At 44.8% G+C, this 19116-nt stretch overlaps 1 protein-coding gene across 1 annotated transcript in view; it reads left to right on the forward strand.

The window, feature by feature from the left end:
- LOC137378732 (dynein light chain roadblock-type 2) overlaps positions 1-19116 on the forward strand; it is a 44710-nt gene that overhangs the window by 7329 nt on the left and 18265 nt on the right. Inside the window, exon 2 of the mRNA XM_068049093.1 lies at positions 586-661. Coding sequence (XP_067905194.1) covers positions 586-661 — 76 coding nt within the window. The remainder of the gene's footprint in view (positions 1-585; positions 662-19116) is intronic.

The raw sequence follows: 19116 nt of genomic DNA on the forward strand, positions 1-19116 counted from the left end.
GGTTTGGAATATTTGTATTCAGTATGAAATTCTAAATTTTATACTTTCTTTGTGCTCAGTACTTTTTCACTGGTACCTGTGCTGTTCGTTCACTGCTAACATGAATCTAGGTTCTTCTCTTATGTCCCCTTATCTCTTGGGTAATTGTTCCTTATCCTTGGCATTCCCAGCAGTGTCACACCTTCACACTTTTTTGTGTCTCACTCACATCTTTCTTATTGAGTCTTGCTCTCATATTGCCTTGCTTACCTATTGATCTTTTTATTTACCCTTTTTTGGCTCATCCCTTCCTTTTTTTTGCCTTTTTATGTAACTTTCTCACACTTGTTCATCTCATTTTAGAAAGCTGGGTCAACTTTAGTCTCATCCACCCCATGGCATCATTTCAAAACCTTAACATTAAATGCAGTGTCGTAGAGCATTTTATAGCAGGCTGTTAGTTATAACATGTTCATCCTGAAGCTCCCCACTTTCTCAATTTCTTAATTTTTATTCTACCAGTCAACACACTTTGGAAGAAATGTGATGAGATTTTGCATTCGGTCAAATGCTGTCTTGTATTAATCTGTTTTTTCTTATTTATAGAGTGAGGTGGAGGAAACTCTGAAGAGGATTCAATCACACAAAGGTGTGATTGGGACGATAGTTGTGAACTCAGAAGGTATGCTGCTCTTTATGTGCCCTAATGCATTTCTAAGTTGCTGTTCACATTGAGACATAAAAGAATACAAACAGAGCTACTTTATGTTCATGCAATTATAATTTGCATCCTAAGGGAGCCAGTGGCCACAAACTAGCTTCCTTAACATAGTGGCAGATTTGTACGTCCGATTATCATGGCTCAACAAGTCTACCGATGTGATAAAGGAGTTTGTTGAATCATAGAATGATACAGCACAGAAGGAGGTCATTTGATCGATCACACCTGTGCTGGGTCTTTGGTAGAGCTATCCAATTAACCTCACTTATCTCTTTTTTTTTCCCCCACAGCCTTGCAAACGCTTTTCTTCATTTATCCAATTCTCTTTCAAATTTTACTATTGAATCTGTCTCCACACCATTTCAGGCAGTAAATCGCAGATCACAACAACTCGCTGTGTTTTTTAAAAAATCGCCTTAAATCTGTGTCTTCTGGTTACTGACCCTCCTGCCACTGGAAGAAGTTTCTCCTTATTTATGCTATCAAAGTCAACCATGATTTTGAACACCACTACCAAATCGCTCCTTAACCTTCTCTGCTCTAAGGAGCAACAAGCCCAAATTCTCCACTTTCTCATATAACCCTTATCCCTGGTACCATTCTAGTAAATCTCTTCTGCGTCCTTCCCAAGGCCTTGACATTCTTCTTAAAGTATACTGGCCAGAATTGAATTTGCTGGTGTAGATGTTGGGAACTGATTCATGTATCAGTCTCCAGAATTCAAATTAAAATGCAACCTAGATAAAAGTATCTATATTATTTGTATTTTGAAAGTAGAATATTTGTCTCCAGCTCCAGTCATTATTGTGGATGATCATTAGCTCACGATGGAGAGTTCAGTCACTTGCTCTTGGTCCAGTATCACTCCCTTGGTCTCCTACTTGCCTCTCTCCACTTCTTGGTCTCCCTGTTCGCAAAATAATTAACAAGTGCAGATTAAAGTCAAATTATCTGCCACCTAGGGAGCTGCAGTAGCTGATGGGGTGGTTTATGCATGGATTGCAGTTTCCTCCCCGTGCACCCCCTCCCCAAAATAATGTTTTGATTCCAAAATATGGTGCACTGACATCAACAGCAGTTTAGTGTGGTAAAATGTAGATTAAGACCAGGTGGGAAAGGTGTCTAGGGGTCTTTTCAGCCTTCCCCTGGTCTTCTTATAACAGGGTTTAATTTTAAACACAGTGTTTTGAGCTTCCCCTTGGTGAATCCTTGTTTACCACTTTCCAATTAAATACCTTTCAGACAATGTCCCAGACACTGCCATCAGCATCCCCGGGTATGTCCTGTCCCACCGGCAGGACAGACCCAGCAGAGGTGGTGGCACAGTGGTATACAGTAGGGAGGGAGTTGCCCTGGGAGTCCTCAACATTGATTCCGGACCCCATGAAGTCTCATGGCATCAGGTCAAACATGGGTCCGGTAACCTCCTACTGATTACCACCTACCGTCCTCCCTCAGCTGATGACTCAGTACTCCTCCATGTTGAACAGCACTTGGAGGAAGCACTGAGGGTGGCAAGGGATCAAAATGTACTCTGGGTGGGACCCTTCAATGTCCATCACCAAGAGTGGCTCGGTAGTACCACTACTGACAGAGCTGGCCGAGTCTTAAAGGACATAGCTGCGAGACTGGGTCTGCAGCAAGTGGTGAGGGAACCAACACGAGGGAAAAACATACTTGACCTCGTCCTCACCAATCTGCCTGCCGCAGATGCTTCTGTCCATGACAGTATTGGTAGGAGTGACCACCGCATGGTCCTTGTGCCTTCACATTGACGATACCGTCCATCATGTTGTGTGGTACTACCACCGTGCTAAATGGGGTAGATTTCGAACAGATCGAGCAATGCAAAACTGGGCATCCATGAGGCGCTGTGGGCCATCAGCAGCAGCAGAATTGTACTCACCCACAATCTGTGACCTCATGGCTTGGCATATCCCCCACTCTACCATTACCATCAAGCCAGGAGACCAACCCTGGTTCAATGAAGAGTGCAGGAGGGCATGCCAGGAGCAGCCCCAGGCATACCTGAAAATGAGGTGTCAACCTGGTGAAGCTACAACACAGGACTATCTGCGTGCCAAAGTGCGTAAGCAGCATGCGATAGACAGAGCTAAGCGATCCCATAACCAACGGATCAGATCTAAGCTCTGCAGTCCTGCCACATCCAGCCGTGAATGGTGGTGGACAATTAAACAACTAACTGGAGGAGGTGGCTCCACAAAGATCCCCATCCTGAATGATGCGGGAGCCCAGCACATCAGTGCGAAAGATAAGGCTGAAGCATTTGCAACAATCTTCAGCCAGAAGTGCCGAGTTGATGATCCATCTCGGCCTCCTCCTAAAGGCCCCAGTATCACAGATGCCAGACTTCAGCCAATTCGATTCACTCCGCGTGATATCAAGAAACGACTGAAGGCACTGGATACTGCAAAAGCTATGGGCCCTGACAATATTCCGGCAACAGTACTGAAGACCTGTGCTCCAGAACTTGCCGCACCCCTAGCCAAGCTGTTCCAGTACAGCTGCAACACTGGCATCTACCCTGCAATGTGGAAAATTGCCCAGGTATGTCCTGTACACAAAAAGCAGGACCAGTCCAACCCGGCCAATTACCGCCCCATCAGCCTACTCTCAATCATCAGTAAAGTGATGTAAGGTGTCATCAACAGTGCCATCAAGCCGCACTTGCTCAGCAATAACCTGCTCAGTGACGCTCAGTTTGGGTTCCGCCAGGGCTACTCGGCTCCAGACCTCATTACAGCCTTGGTTCAAACATGGACAAAAGAGCTGAACTCGAGGTGAGGTGAGAGTGACTGCCGTTGACATCAAGGCAGCATTTGACCGAGTATGGCATCCAGGAGCCCCAGTAAAACTGAGGTCAATGGGAATCGGGGGGGAAAACACTCCGCTGGATGGAGTCATACCTAGCGCAAAGGAATTTGGTTGTGGTTGTTGGAGGTCAATCATCTGAGCTCCAGGACATCACTGCAGTAGTTCCTCAGGGTAGTGTCCTAGGCCCAACCATCTTCAGCTGCTTCATCAATGATCTACCTTCAATCATAAGGTCACAAGTGGGGATGTTCGTTGATGATTGCACAATGTTATATTTATTTATCTTTTAAATTTATTTTTATTTATTTAGAGATACAACACTGAAACAGGCCCTTCGGCCCACCGAGTCTGTGCCGACCAAGAACCGCCCATTTATGCTAACCCTGCAGTAATCTCATATTCCCTACCACCTACCTACATTACGGGCAATTTACAATGGCCAATTTACCTATCACCTGCAAGTCTTTGCTGGTGGGAGGAAACCGGAGCACCTGGCGAAAACCCACGTGGTCACAGGAGAACTTGCAAACTCCGCACAGGCAGTACCCAGAATTGAACCCGGGTCCCTGGAGCTGTGAGGCTGCGGTGCTAATCGTGTTCAGCACCATCAGTGACTCTTCAGATACTGAAGCAGTCTGTAGAAATGCAGCAAGACCTGGAAAATATCCAGGCTTGGGCTGATAAGTAGCAAATAACATTCGCGCCACACAAGTGCCAGGCAATGACCATCTCCAACAAGAGAGAATCTAGCCATCTCCCCATGACATTCAACGGCATTACCATCGCTGAATCCCCCACTATCAACATCCTAGGGGCTACCATTGACCAGAAACTGAACTGGAAATGCCACATAAATACTGTGGCTACAAGAGCAGGTCAGAGGCTGGGAATCCTGAGGCGAGTAACTCGCCTCCTGACTCCCCAAAGCTTGTCCACCATCTACAAGGTACAAGTGAGGAGTGTGATGGAATACTCTCCACTTGCCTGGATGGGTGCAGCTCCAACAATACTCAAGAAGCTCGACACCATCCAGGACAAAGCAGCCCGCTTGATTGGCACCCCATCTGCAAACATTCACTCCCTCCACCACCGATGCACAGTGGCAGCAGTGTGTACCATCTACAAGATGCACTGCAGCAATGCGCCAAGGCTCCTTAGACAGCACCTTCCAAACCCGCGACCTCTACCAACTAGAAGGACAAGGGCAGCAAATGCATGGGAACACCACCGCCTGTAAGTTTCCCTCCAAGTCATACACCATCCTGACTTGGAACTATATTGCTGTTCCTTCACTGTTGCTGGGTCAAAATCCTGGAACTCCCTTCCTAACAGCACTGTGGGTGTACCTACCCCAAATGGACTGCAGCGGTTCAAGAAGGCAGCTCACCACCACCTTCTCAAGGGCCATTAGGGATGGGCAATAAATGCTGGCCTAGCCAGCGCCGCCCACATCCCTGAATGAATAAAAAAAAAATTATAAGGCAAAGAAATGAGCATAAACAGGCTGTTTTGGGTTTAAAGAAGAAAAGTGACATTTATTAAACCTTGAACTCTAAGTCAGTTAATAACTACGTATAAACACTGCGCCCCACGCTAGCATGCATACGCGATACGCACGTGCAAATGGAGACAGAAAAGAGCAGAAGAAAAATGAAGTAAAAACATTTTGAGGCAATCTCTGAAGAGGGGTTTTTACTGTGCTTCAAGCTTGCTGTAGTTCTTGATTGTAGGTAGTCTTGCTTTTTGTTGGGGCCCAGTATACTACTTAAACCTTTTTCACTGTTGGAGACTTTTCTCTCTTGGGGTTCATGTGTCTTCAGTGGGTCTTCAGTTCCGTGAGAAGGAGATGGGAGCAGACAGGAGAGAGATGTTCTCAGTCTAGGAACAAAGAGCTTTCTGGGTTTCCAACTCTGTGGTAAGTTCAAATTCAAATAGCTAGCTAGTCATTTGACTAAACTGGTCCGACCAGGTCTTCTGTGTGTTGGAGAAGCAGGGACTGGGTCCTTTGTTCCAACACTGTCTTCTTTGGCCTCCTTATCTCGAGAGACAATGGGTAACAACACTGCTAGTATACAAAAAAGGTCTTTCCGGCGAGGGGCCTGGCATTTCCTTCCCTCTTTTCTTCCCAGCAACATTTTAAAATTTTTAATGTCCGCGGGGCGAAATAATGTGTGCCTCATTCTTGGCAGATGGGGGCCTGCATGACCCCTCTGCACCCAGGGGAATGAAATGCGATTTGAAACAAAACGGCACATTTGATAAGGTTTGAGAGAAATATAAGATACCGAAAGAAAAACCATGCATTTCACTCATTCATTTCCATTCATTCATCAATCTTAAAGCTGATTAAAGTTGTCTTTTCTGGGTGCCAGTGCTGCTTAATTTCCCATTTTTGGCATCCTAGTAGCCATGTGGTTCCCTGGGGAAGCTTTTCCTCAGCTTGCCCACTGCCATGACTGCCCAGGGTTTTGTTCCTATTGAGGTAATTTTTTTATCCAGGAGAGTTAGTAGTGGGCGGGTCTATCTTGAACTCTGAGTCATGTGAAGACTTTTGACTTCAGGGGATGGGTGATTCCCTTTTTCTCTGACTGTGGGGGAGGATTCTTTGGTTATCTCCCCTTGGTTCTCTGGGACACTTCTACCTGCAGGTATTTCTGCAGACTTGACTGCACTCTCCTGTGACACTTTGACTAGGTGAGGTGTCACCCTCACAGTTTCTGTGCTCCCTATAGGTCTCTCTTTGTCTCTGCAGGTTCCTGTAAATGCTGTTAGCAACTCTGGGGTGCTTCTGGAGTCTGCATTTAAATAGGTCTAAATTTTCACATTTTTTGGGGTTGGCTGACCGGACAGTAAGGATTTTCATCCAGGATTCCTCCTGGACTTCCTTTAACCTGCCCCCTTGGTCACTTTTTCCCCTTCTCTTTCTAAAATTTTGCCAGCCGTATGCTTGCCTGTCCCCTTTTGTTCTCAGCGGGGGTCCCTTACAGTTCACCAGCCCTCTGCTGGAAGGTCCTCCTAACACCGGTACAGGACTTAAGGGTAAAGGTTTCACTGCGGATTGGAGTTTCCCCTCAACCTGGTACATGTGGCAACTCCTGCAGTACTCCACCACATCTTTTTGGAGTTTTGGCTAGTCAAACTGCTGTCTTATGCGTGCTTTAGTCTTTCATATACCTGCATGTACAGCCACTGTAGTCTCGTGGGCCCTTCTTAATATTTCTCCCCAGTACCTCTGTGGCACCACTAACTGGTGAACTACTGTCCATTCCTTGCCCTCAGGTCTGAGGAGAACTCCATTTCCTCATCAGTACCTCATTCTTTAAATAGTAGCAATCAGGGACTCCCTCTGCTTCACTTTCAGATTGGGCAGCCTGTGCTAACTCTCTGAATACTGGGTCGGCTCACTGAGCCTCAGCTTGGGAAAATCCATTTAATTCATTCCCTGGGTCTCCTAACTTTCCAAAGGAAGTCTCAGACAGACAGACCTGGTCATCTGCCTGCAGTGCCAATTCAGTCTCCTCTGGGGGAGCTGGTTCGTTAATGGCCTCATCCACTACACATTCAGGAAAACTACAGGGGTCCATCTCCGCCACTGCCCTGTCTCTCTGACGGCCTGTGGTCTTACTTTCACTGCTGGGGTGGGGGCTACCATCTTCACCCCTGCCAGATCATTACATCGGAACAGATCAACCCGTCCACAGGCAAACTAGGGACAATCTCTTTAGTCACTGGTCCCAAAACTAGGTTGTGCTCCAGTTGCACTCTGTGTACAGCGACAGGCATACACTGCCCTCCAATACCATTCACCACCATTTTGGTGTACACTGCACTCTCTGGGGGAAAGGTAAGGCCTTTTTCCCAGTAAAAGGGATCTAGTGGCTCCTGTGTCCCTGAGAATCACAATGGGTTTGCTTGCCCCACTCGACGGGCATGGGGTAACTTTCCCTCCAGACACAAAACCCTGATAACCTTCAGGAATCCTATTAAATTTTCCTGCACTTGTAGCCATAAGTTTCCTCTCACTCTTCCTGCAGTTAAAGCCACAGCTTGTTCTGCTGTGCTTTCCATCAGGGTCTCTTCTTCACTGAACGGGTGTGCCCTGATTAACCCTACAGGTTTTCCCTTTAGCTTCCAGCAGTCAGGTTTTAAATGCTCTGCTTTATTACAATGGAAGCACACAAGTCTCCGGTTTCACTCTTGCTCACAGCACCTTCCTTTTTAGTTGGAGGAGGGGCCCCGTGTCTCCTGCTTTCCTTTCTCTCCCAGGACTGCTTAGGCTCCTATCACCTTCCCACCCTTTGCCCCATTTGGATTTGTGGGGGTGACTAGGAAAGGTTCTCCCCTGGGAAACAGACTTATAAATTAAAGCAAACTCATTGCCCAGAACGGCTGCTTGCCAGACACTCTGGACCCGCTGCTCCTCTACATGGATCTTTACGGAGAGTGGGAGAGAGTTTTTAAATTCCTCTAACAGAATTACTTCTCTGAGATTCTCCTAGCTGAGCTGTACTTTTAAGAGCCCTGAGCCACTGGTCAAAAGCCAGCTGATTACTTCTTTCAAACTCCAGGTAAGTTTGATTCGCTTGCTTCTTGAGGTTTCTAAACTTTTGGCGATAGGCTTTGGGTATTAATTCATATGCCCCGAGAATAGCATTTTTGGTTAATTCATAATTTGATGAACTCTCATCTGGCAACAGCGAATAAACCTCATGGGCTTTTCCGGTTAGCTTGCTTTGTAGTAAGAGACCAGGTCTCAGCTGGCCATTTTAGCTGCCTTGCCAATTTCTCAAACGATACAAAAAATGTTTCTATATCCTCTTCATTGAGTTTTGGATTTAGTGGAGCTATTTTTAACAATTTTGTACTCAGCCCTAAATTATGCTCCTCCATATTGGCCATACTTTCACTGTGGTTACTCTGTCACCCCCTAGTTAACTCAAGCCACTTCAACACACTCTGCATTCCTTCCGGAATATTCTTTTTCTCTCCCTTTCCTGAAATTCAAGTTTCCTCTGTTCCAATTCTATCTTTGCTGACAATATCTTGTCGGAGTCTGCTTCTAACCCTATTTCTGCTGCTTCAGATTCAAGGGAAAAGTGGTTGGCCACTAGTCTTAGGAGTTCAGACGACCTAGCCTTGCTACGTAAAGAAAACCACGTCATCAGTGAGAGTGCCATTTTTCTCAACTCCTCCATAGACAGTGCTTTTAACGTATCCCAAGTTACTTCAATAATCTAATAAAAGCAAAATACTGCAATAAAAACAAGAAATGCTGTAAATACTGAGGTCTGGCAGCATCTGTGGAGAGAGAAGTAGAGTTAACTTTTCAGTTCAGTGATCCTTCATCAGAACTGGCAGAGGCTAGAAATGTAATCTGTTTTAAGCAAGTAAAGCAGAGATGGGGCAAGAGATAACAAAAGTGAAGGTGTTGATCGGACAAGGTCGCAGAGAATAACTGACCAGAAGGTCATGGAGCAAAGGCAAATTGTATGTTAATGGTGTGGTGAAAGACAAAGTGTTAGTACAGAGAGAGTGTTAATTGACAGAAAACTGAACAGACTGGCCCCAAGTTACTTCACCCTGGCTTGGAGAGCTATGAGCTTCAGTTGCAGACATGTTAGTATTCAAGCACACACAACCACAAGAAAATCTTGCTCTTTTTGATTGGGCACAATTTGGCTTCCCACTTCCAATTTCCTTCATTTGTCTGTGGGTAAAATTCCAGACGCTAGCACCCAAATTTCTGTTATGACCCGGTGAGAAAGGTGTTTGGGGGTCCCTCTCAGCTTTCACCTGGTCTTACCGTAACAGGATTTAATCTTAAACACATCGTGTTTTTAGCTCCCCCTTGGTGAATCCTTGTTCACTGCTTTCCAATTATAAGGCAAAGAAACCACCAGAAACACAGGCTTTCTTAGATTTAAAGAAGAAACGTTGAAATTTATTAAACTTAAACTCTAATTTGGCTGAGGCCTACAGATACATGACGCGTCCATACTAGCATTCATATGCGATACACACATGCAAAGAGAGACAGAAAAGAGCAGAAGAAAAATAAATTGGAAAGGTTTAAGGCAATATCTGAAGAGTTGTTGTTACGGTTCTTCGAGCTCATTGTACAGTCGTTGATTGTGGGTAGATCTTGCTTTTCGTTGGGGCCCAGTATTCTTCAACTTTGTTCGCTGTAGGAGACGTTTCTCTCTTGGGGTTCATGTGTCTTCAGTGGATTCAGAGGCTTGTGAGAAAGAGATGGTAGCAGACAGGAGAGAGATCTTCTCAGTCCAGGAGGCTTCTGCTTTTCTGCCCAAACTGTTTGTACAAATTCAGAAAACCCAAGTCGCCCAGCAGCGTAGTCATGTGACTAGCTGGTTTGACCATGTCAGTTTATGTATTCGGCCATCTTAGCAGTCAACCTGGAATGCGTGCTCCCCACCCCCCTTCAACGACTGGTGAGCAAAAGTCCATTGTGGAGTGAATGTCAGGGAATGGCTGCTTTGTCCTTCCAAACCGTTTGTCAATATGCAAATGTCCCTTCCAGCCACAGCCGATCAGTTCAACAAGTCCACCCCTCACTCCAGTCACAGTTTAAAATCAATGTTCATAACAAAATTAATGTGCCTCATTCTTGGCAGGTGGGTGCCTAGAATGGCACCTCTACTGTTGGTGTGAAGCAATTTTGCATCTTTTTCTGCATCCTTATTTTATATGCTAACCCTCATTGCCTGCAGTTATAATGAAAATGTAATCTGAATCTGTTATCTGGTTGTGTTCTGACATTGAAATAAAGTGGATTGAGATTCTTGGAGGATGTTATCTTCCTCTGATTCACCTTTGGGTGTATTTGGGCCTTATTGCCCAATTCACACTGCCAAATTTAGTGCTTGTGAAGTGTAATTGCACTGCAATGTTCTCTGCTTAACTCAGACAGAGACATAGAAAAATAGGAGCAGGAGTAGCCATTTGGCCCTTTGAGCCTACTCCACCATTCAAAAAGGATCATGGCTGATCGTCTTCTTTAGTACCCTGTTCCCGCTTTCTCCCCATATCCCTTGATCCCTTTGGCATTAAGAAATATATCTATCTCCTTCTTGAATATATTTGGTTAATTTGCCTCCACTGCTTTCTGTGGTGGAGAATTCCACAGGTTCAGCACCCTCTGAGTGAAGACATTTCTCCTCATCTCGGGTCTAAATGACATACCCTATATCCTGAGACTATGACCCCTGGTTCTGGACTCCCCCACCATCGGGGACATCCTCCCTGCATCTACCCTGTCTAGTCCTGTTGGAATTTTATATGTTTCTATGAGATCCCCCCCTCATTCTTCTGAACTCCAGTGAATATAGGCCTAGTCGACCCAATCTCTCCTCAGACGCCAATCCTGCCATCCCAGGAATCAGCCTAGTAAATCTTTGCTGCACTTCCTCCATGGCAAGAACATCCTTCCTCAGATAAGGAGACCAAAACTGCACACACTATTCCAGGTGTGGCCTCACCAAGGCCCTGTATAACTGCTGTATAACTTCCTGACTGCTTGCTGCACCTGAATGCTTGCTTTCAACGATTTGTACAAGGATACCCAGGTCTCGTTGCAGCTCCCCCTTTCCCAATCTATCACCATTCAGATAATCTGCTTTTCTGTTTTTACAACCAAAGTGGATAACCTCACATTTATCTGCCTTATACTGCATCTGTCATGCATTTGCCCACTCACCCAACATGTCCAAATCACATTAGAGCCTCTTTGCATCCTCCTCCCCAGCTTTGTGTCGTCTGCAAACTTGGAAATGTTACATATAGTTCTCTCACCCAGGTCATTAATATGTATTGTGACTGGCTGGGGCCCAAGCACTGACCCTTGCGGTAACCACCAGTCACTGCCTGCCACCCAGAAAAAGACCCGTTTATTCCTACTGTCTGTTTCCTGCCTGTCAATCAATTCTCAATCCATGCCAGTATATTACCCCCAATCCCATGTGCTTTAATTTTACACACTAACCTCTTATTTGGGACCTTTATCAAAAGCCTTCTGAAAATCCAAATACAACACATCCACTGGCTCTCCCTTATCTGTTCTTCTAGTTACATTCTCAAAGCTCCAGTAGATTTTTTAAGCGTGATTTCCCTTTCGTAAATCCATGCTGACTTTGCCCAATGCCGTTCTATGCTTTCCAGGTGTTCTGCTATCACATCCTTTATAATAGACTCTAGTATTTTTCCCACTACTGATGTAAGGCTAAATGGTCTGTAATTCCCTGTTTTTTTTTCTCTCCTTCCTTTTTTAAATAGTGGGGTTACATTTGCCACCCTCCAATCTGTAGGAGCTGCTCCAGAGTCTATAGAATTTTGGAAGATGACCACCAATGCATCCACTATTTCCAGGGCCACTTCCTTTAGTACTCTGGGATGTAGATTATCAGGCCCTGGTGATTTGTCAGCCTTTAACCCCATTAATTTCCCTCGCACTATTATTTCATTAATACTGATTTCCTTCAGTTCCCCCCTCTCATTAGACCATTGGTTCCCTAACGTTTCTAGGAGGTTATTTGTGTCCTTCTTTGTGAAGACAGAACCCAAGCATGTGTTTAATTGTTCTGCCATTTCTTTGTTCCCCATTATAATTTCCCCCGTTTCTGACTGCAAGGAGCCTACATTTGTCTTCACTAATCTTTTTCTCTTCACATATTTATAGAAGCTTTTACAGTCAGTTTTTGTTTACTCTCATACTTTATTTTCCCCTGTTTAATCAAGCTCTTTGTCCTCCTTTGCTGAATTCTAAACTGCTCCCAATCCTCAGAATTGCTGCTTTTTCTGGCAATTTTATATGCCTCCACTTTGGATCTGATACTATCCCTAATTTCTTTTGTAAGCCACAGTTGAGCCACCTTTCCGGTTTTATTTTTGCACCAGACAGGAATGAATAATTGTTGTAATTCATGCACACGTTGTTTAAATATTATCCATTGCCTATCCACTGTCAACCTTTTTAGTAAAGTTCCCCAGTCTACCATAGCCAACTCGCACCTTGTACCTTCGTAGTTTTCTTTATTTAGATTCAGGATCCTAGTTTTGGATTCAACGACTTCACTCTCCATCTTCATGAAGAATTCTATCATGTTATGGTCGCTCCTCCGCAAGGGACCCTGCGCATCAAGATTGTTAATTAATCCTTTTTCATTGCACAATACCCAGTCCAGGATAGCCTATTCTCTAGTTGGTTCCTCAACGTTTTGGTCTAAAAAACTGTCACTCCAGGAAATCCTCCTCCACAGTATTATTGCTAATTTGGTTTGACCAATCTGTATGTAGATTAAAGTCACCCATGATTACAGTTGAGTCCTTATTGCATGCGTCTAATTTCCTGTTTAATGCCATCCCTTACATCTCCATTACTGTTTGGGGGCCTGTCGAAACCCCCCACACCCACCAAAGTTTTCTGCCCCTTGGTGTTTCTTAAGTCCACCCATACAGAATCCACATCATGATTTTCTGAGCCAATATCCTTCTTCACTATTGCATTGATTTCCTCCTTTACTAACAACGCTACCCCACCTCCTTCCTTTTCCTTCCTAAATATTGAATACCCCTGGATGTTCAGTTCCCATCATTGCTCACCCTGCAGCCATGTCTCTAATCTCAACCATATCATAACCATTTATATCGAGGCATATGATGTACAAGGAAGAGTTTATTTGATTGCAGCATAAGTAGTTTATCAGTGAACATTCTGTTTCTTTGTCTTTCTTTCCTTCCCCCACCACCCCCCACAATCAATTCCTTCCATGTTGGGCCTGGACGCTGTGGGTTGATGTACCATCCTTTGACTTATAGAGTCTGTGTTTGAATCTCTTCAAGACTGGTGGTGTCAAAGCACTATATTTCTCCCCTTCCGATTCACTGAGGAATGCTGCCAAGTGGGGGGGTAATCTTGGAATGCCTTTTTTTTTTAAAAAGGCTGAATGGTAGACTGTAGCAGTTAGGAGTTTTGCCAACTAGGGGTGATGCAGAGAAGAGGGAGTTCTGAGAATGATGCTGCAGTATTGGAACCCCTGCAGTTTGTCATGAATAATTCCAATTCAAGTTTTCAGATAATTATCAAACTTAAGAGGGTCAACTGAATCTATGGAGACAGTTTTATAGCTACAAAATTTGAATATTAATAGAGATAGAACAGTGTCAGCTTAAATTTAATACAGACAAATGTGAAGTCCTGCATGTAGGAAGAAAAAAAGACAACATTAGTAGTTCATGAATGATGCTGAAATTGTGGATGGAATTGAAAAAGAACTGGGGATCTTTGTAGATTTGGAGCTCAATGTGACCAATCCTGTTGGGGTGGCATCACAAAAGCAAATAAAACCCTCCATCGTGTTGTGTGGCACTACCGCCATGCTAAAAGGGATAGATTTTGATCAGATCTAGCAATGCAAAACTGGGCATCCATGAGGTGCTATGGGTCATCAGCAGCAGCAAATTTGTACTCGACCACAATTTGTAACCTCGTGGCCTGACCTTTCCCCCACTCTACCATTACCATCAAGCCAGGGGATCAACCTGGTTCAATGAAGAGTGCAGGAGGGCATGTCAGGAGCAGCACCAGGCATACCTTAAAATGAGGTGTCAACCTGGTGAAGCTACAACCCAGGACTACTTGCGTGCCAAACAGCGAAAGCAGCATGCGATAGAGCTAAGCGATCCCACAATCAACGGATCAGATCCAAGCTCTGCAATCCTATCACATGCAGTCATGAATGGTGGTGGACAATTAAACAACTTGCAGGAGGAGGTGGCACCACAAATATCCCCATTCTCAACGATGGGGGAGCCCAGCACATCAGTGCAGAAGACAATGCTGCAGCATTTTCATCCATCCTCAGCCAGAAGTGCTGAGTGGATGATCCATCTTGGCCTTTTTCTTAAGTCCCCAGCACCGCAGATGTTAGTTCCCAGCCAATTCGATTCACTCCGTGGGATATCAAGAACCAACTGAAGGCACTGGATACTGCAAAGGCTTTGGGCCCTGACAACATTCTGGCAATAGTTCTTCAGACCTGTGCTCCAGCACTTGACGTGCCCCTAGCCAAGCTGTTCCAGTACAACACTGACATCTACCCGGGAATGTTGAAAATTGCCCAGTTATGACCTGTACACACAAAGCAGGACAAATCCAACCCAGCCAATTACCACTCCATCAGTCTACTCTCAATCATCAGTCAAGTGATGGAAGGTGTCGTCGACAGTGCTATCAAGCGGCACTTGCTTAGCAATAACCTGCTTACTGACACTCAGTTTGCGTTCTGCCAGGCTATTCAGCTCCTGACCTCATTACAGCCTTGGTTCAAACATGGACAAAAGAGCTGAACCCAAGGTGAGATGAGAGTGACTGCTCTTGACACCAAGGCAGCATTTGACCGAGTATGGCATCAAGGAGCCTGAGCAAAACTGGAGTCCGTGGGAATCGGGGGGGGGAAAACACTCTGCTGGTTGGAGTCATAACTAGTGCAAAGGAAGATGGTTGTGGTTGTTGGAGGTCAATTATCTCAGCTGCAAGACATCACTGCAGGAGTTCCTCAGGGTAGTGTCCTAGGCCCAACCATCTTCAGCTGCTTCATCAATGTGCTTCCTTCAGTTATAAGGTCAGAAGTGGGGATGTTCGCTGATGATTGCTCAATGTTCAGCACCATTTGCGACTCCTCAAATACTGAAGCAGTCCGTGTAGAAATGCAGCAAGACCTGGACAGTATCCAGGTTTGGGCGGATAGGTGGCAAGTAATATTTGTGCCACACAAGTGCCAGGCAATGACCATCTTCAACGAGAGAATCTAACCTCTCCCCTTGATATTCAATGGCATTACGATTGCCAAATCCCCCACGATCCATATCCTAGCAATTACCGTTAATCAGAAACTGAACTGGAGTAGCTATATAAATACCGTGGCTACAAGAGCAGGTCCGAGGCTAGGAATCCTGCGGCGAGTAACTCGCCTCCTGACTCCCAAAGCCTGTCCACCAGCTACAAGGCACAAGTAAAGGAGTATGATGGAACTCTTCATTTGCTTAGATGGGTGCATCTCCAACAACACTCAAGAAGCTTGACACCATCCAGGACAAAGCCTGCTTGATTGGCACCCCATCCACAAACATTCACTCCCTCCACCACCGACGCACAGTGGCAGCAGTACTGGAACAACTTGGCTAGGGGTGTGGCTAGTAAAGGCCGGCTCGGGTCTGCAAACGAAACCCGACCCGAGCCCGACAGAATCACATCCGACTCCGAGCTCGACCCGGCCCGAGTCCTTTCATTCTATTCCGTCACCCAAACTGACCCAACCAGCAGTTAACCTTGCTTCTGTTTTTCACTTTGTTGCTTATCTGCACAAGCTTAAAAAACTGTAACTATACAATCTTTCTAGTCCAAAAAGTGCATTAACATTGGAGCCACTTATCGGAGGTGGTGATAGAGCGTATCTGACCCGAACCCGATATATATCGGGTGCCGTCGGGTTCAGGTCGGGTAGCCATGCTCTAGTGGCTAGTTCTGCAGCACAAATCTTCATTGCTGAAGCTGGGATGTTGTCAGGACCCATAGCCTTTACAGTGTCCAGTGCTTTCAGCCTTTTTTTGATATCATGCGGTGGGAATCAAATTGGCTGAAGACTGGCATCTGTGATGCTGGGGACTTCAGGAGAAGGCCGAAATGGATCATCCACTCGGCACTTCTGCCTGAAGATGGATGAAAATGCTGCAGTCTTGTCTTTGCACTGATGTGCTGAGCTCCCCCATCGTTGAGAATGGGGATATTTATGGCGCCACCTCCTCCTGCTGTTTAATTGTCCATCACCATTCGCAACTGCATGTGGCAGGACTGCAGGGCTCTGATCTGATCCGTTGATTGTGACATCGCTTAGCTCTATCGCATGTTGCTTCCGCTGTTTGGCACGCAAGTATCCTGGGTTGTAGCTTCACCAGGTTGACACTTCATTTTGAGGTATGCCTGGTGCTGCTCCTGACATGCCCTCCTGTACTCTTCATTGAATCAGGGTTGATCCCCTGGCTTGATGGTAATGGTACAGTGGGGGATAGGCCGGGCCATGAGGTTACAGATTATGGTTGAGTACAATTTTGCTGCTGCTGATGGTCCACAGCACCTCATGGATGCCCAGTTTTGCATTGCTAGATCTGTTCAAAATCTATCACTTTTAGCATGGCGGTAGTGCCACACAACACGATGGAGAGTTTTATTTGCTTTTATGATTGCTACCCCAACAGGGTTGGGCACATTGAGCTCCAAATCTACAAAGATCCCCAGTTCTTTTTCAACTCCATCCACAATTTCAGCATCATTCATGAACTACTAATGTTGTCTTTTTTTCTTCCTACATGTAGGACTTCACATTTGTCTGTATTAAATTTAATCTGACACTGTTCTATCTCTATTAATATTCAAATGTTGTAGCTATAAAACTGTCTCCATAGATTCAGTTGACCCTCTTAAGTTTGATTATCTGGTAACTTGAATTGGAATTATTCATGACAAACAGCAGGGGTTCCAATACTGGCGCATCATACTCAGCACTCCCTCTTCTCTGCATCACTCCTGGTTGGCAAAACTCCTCTAACTGGTAACTGCTACTGTCTACCATTCAGCCTTTGTTTAAAAAATTCATTCCAAGATTAACCCTCATTTGGCAATATTCCTCAGTGAATCGGAAGGGGAGAAATACAGTGCTTTGACACCATCAGTCTTGAAGAGATACAAACACAGACTCTAAGTGAAAGGACAGTATGTCGACCCACAGCGTCCAGTCCCAACATGGAAGGGTTGGGGGGAAAGACAAAGAAACAGAATGTTCACTGATAAACTCAAATTGCAATCAGATAAATTCTTCCTTGTACATCATATGTCTGAGTTAAGCAGAGAACATTGCAGTGCAATTACACTTCACAAGCACTAAATATGGCACTGTGAATTGGGCAACAAGGCCCAAATGTACCCAAAGGTGAATCAGAGGATGATTACAACATCCTCTAAGAGTCTCTCACCACTTTATTTCGATGTCAGAACACAACCAGATAACAGATTCAGATTACATTTTCATTATAACTGCAGGCAATGAGGGTTAGCATCTGAAATAAGGATGCAGAAAAATATGCAAAATTGCTTCATGCCAACAGTAGAGGTGCCATGCTAGGCCCCCACCTGCCAAGAATGATGCACATTAATTTTGTATTGAACGTTGATTTTAAACTGTGACTGGAGTGAGAGGTGGACTTGTTGAACAAATCGGCCGTGGCTGGAAGGGAAGTTTGCATATTGGCAAATGGTGTATGGAAGGACAAAACAGCCATTCCCTGATATTCAACCCACAATGGACTTTTGATCACCAGTCGTTGAAGGGGGGGGGGGGAGCTCGCATTCCAGGTTGACTGCAAAGATGGCCGAATACACAAATGGACATAGTCAAACCAGCTAGTCACATGACTGACCTGCTGGGTGACCTAAGATTTTTTTTTTTGAATTTGTACAAACAGTTTGGGCAGAAAAGCAGAATGCTCCCAGACTGAGAAGATATCTCTCCTGTCTGCTCCCATCTCGCTCTCTCAAGCCTCTGAATCCACTGAAGACACATGAACCCCAAGAGAGAAACGTCTCCTACAATGAACAAGGTTTAAGAAGAATACTGGGCCCCAACGAAAAGCAAGATCTACCTACAATCAAGGACTGTACAGTGAGCTTGAAGAACCGTAACAACTACTCTTCAGATATTGCCTGAAATCTTTCCAATTTATTTTTCTTTTTACTGTCTATATTTGCATGAAATACAGCATCTTTTGAATCGAACCAAACACCGTTTTAAAGGAGCACTGACACCACTAAAACTGGGTAGTGTTATGCCCAGTAAAGGCATTTCACATTCCTAACTTTAAAGATAAAAACTTTATTCAATGTGGACTCTTTGAACTTGACTTTTCCTTTGGAAAAAAATGGACAATGTACTACAAAGATGGCAGCCAAAGGTCAGATGACCTGGCCGATATATTCAAAAACTGCCTTGAAAGGACAAAAGGATACGTTCCAGCCTAAGAGGTGTTAACTACATCCATCCTGAAACCATCAAGAGATATTCCTGAATTGAATGTGTTTCTTTTGATACAATGAAGGGATGAAGTAGTGTCATGGTCGTGTAGTTTCATTTTCTCCAGTGAATATGCGGTTTTTCTTTAAGGTTTGCAAGGGATCAGTATTGCTTTAAGAACCAGCAATCCTCAGGAGTTATAGGAAGGTGAATTTTCATTGCCCTAGAAACAGCCATTTGGAGACTGCGATTCAAAGGGTGCATTCTCGTTACCATAGATACAGCCACTGGGAGTGAATCTCATGCGATACATTTGTTACAATTCAATTTTGAACTGGCTTTTAGTTGAAGACCGTTTGTTCCAACACAGACAGAGAGAGGAAACAGCTATGGTGTCAGCACCTGGAAAAAGAGCGCTCAGCATTTAAACTGAAGGAATAGAAATTTTAGTCTGTTTATTATCTCTCAAAATTCTAAAAAAAAAAGTCAAGCCAAAACAGAGAT

Source organism: Heterodontus francisci, chromosome 17 (genome assembly GCF_036365525.1).
Source record: "Heterodontus francisci isolate sHetFra1 chromosome 17, sHetFra1.hap1, whole genome shotgun sequence".
Taxonomy (NCBI): Eukaryota; Metazoa; Chordata; class Chondrichthyes; order Heterodontiformes; family Heterodontidae; genus Heterodontus; species Heterodontus francisci.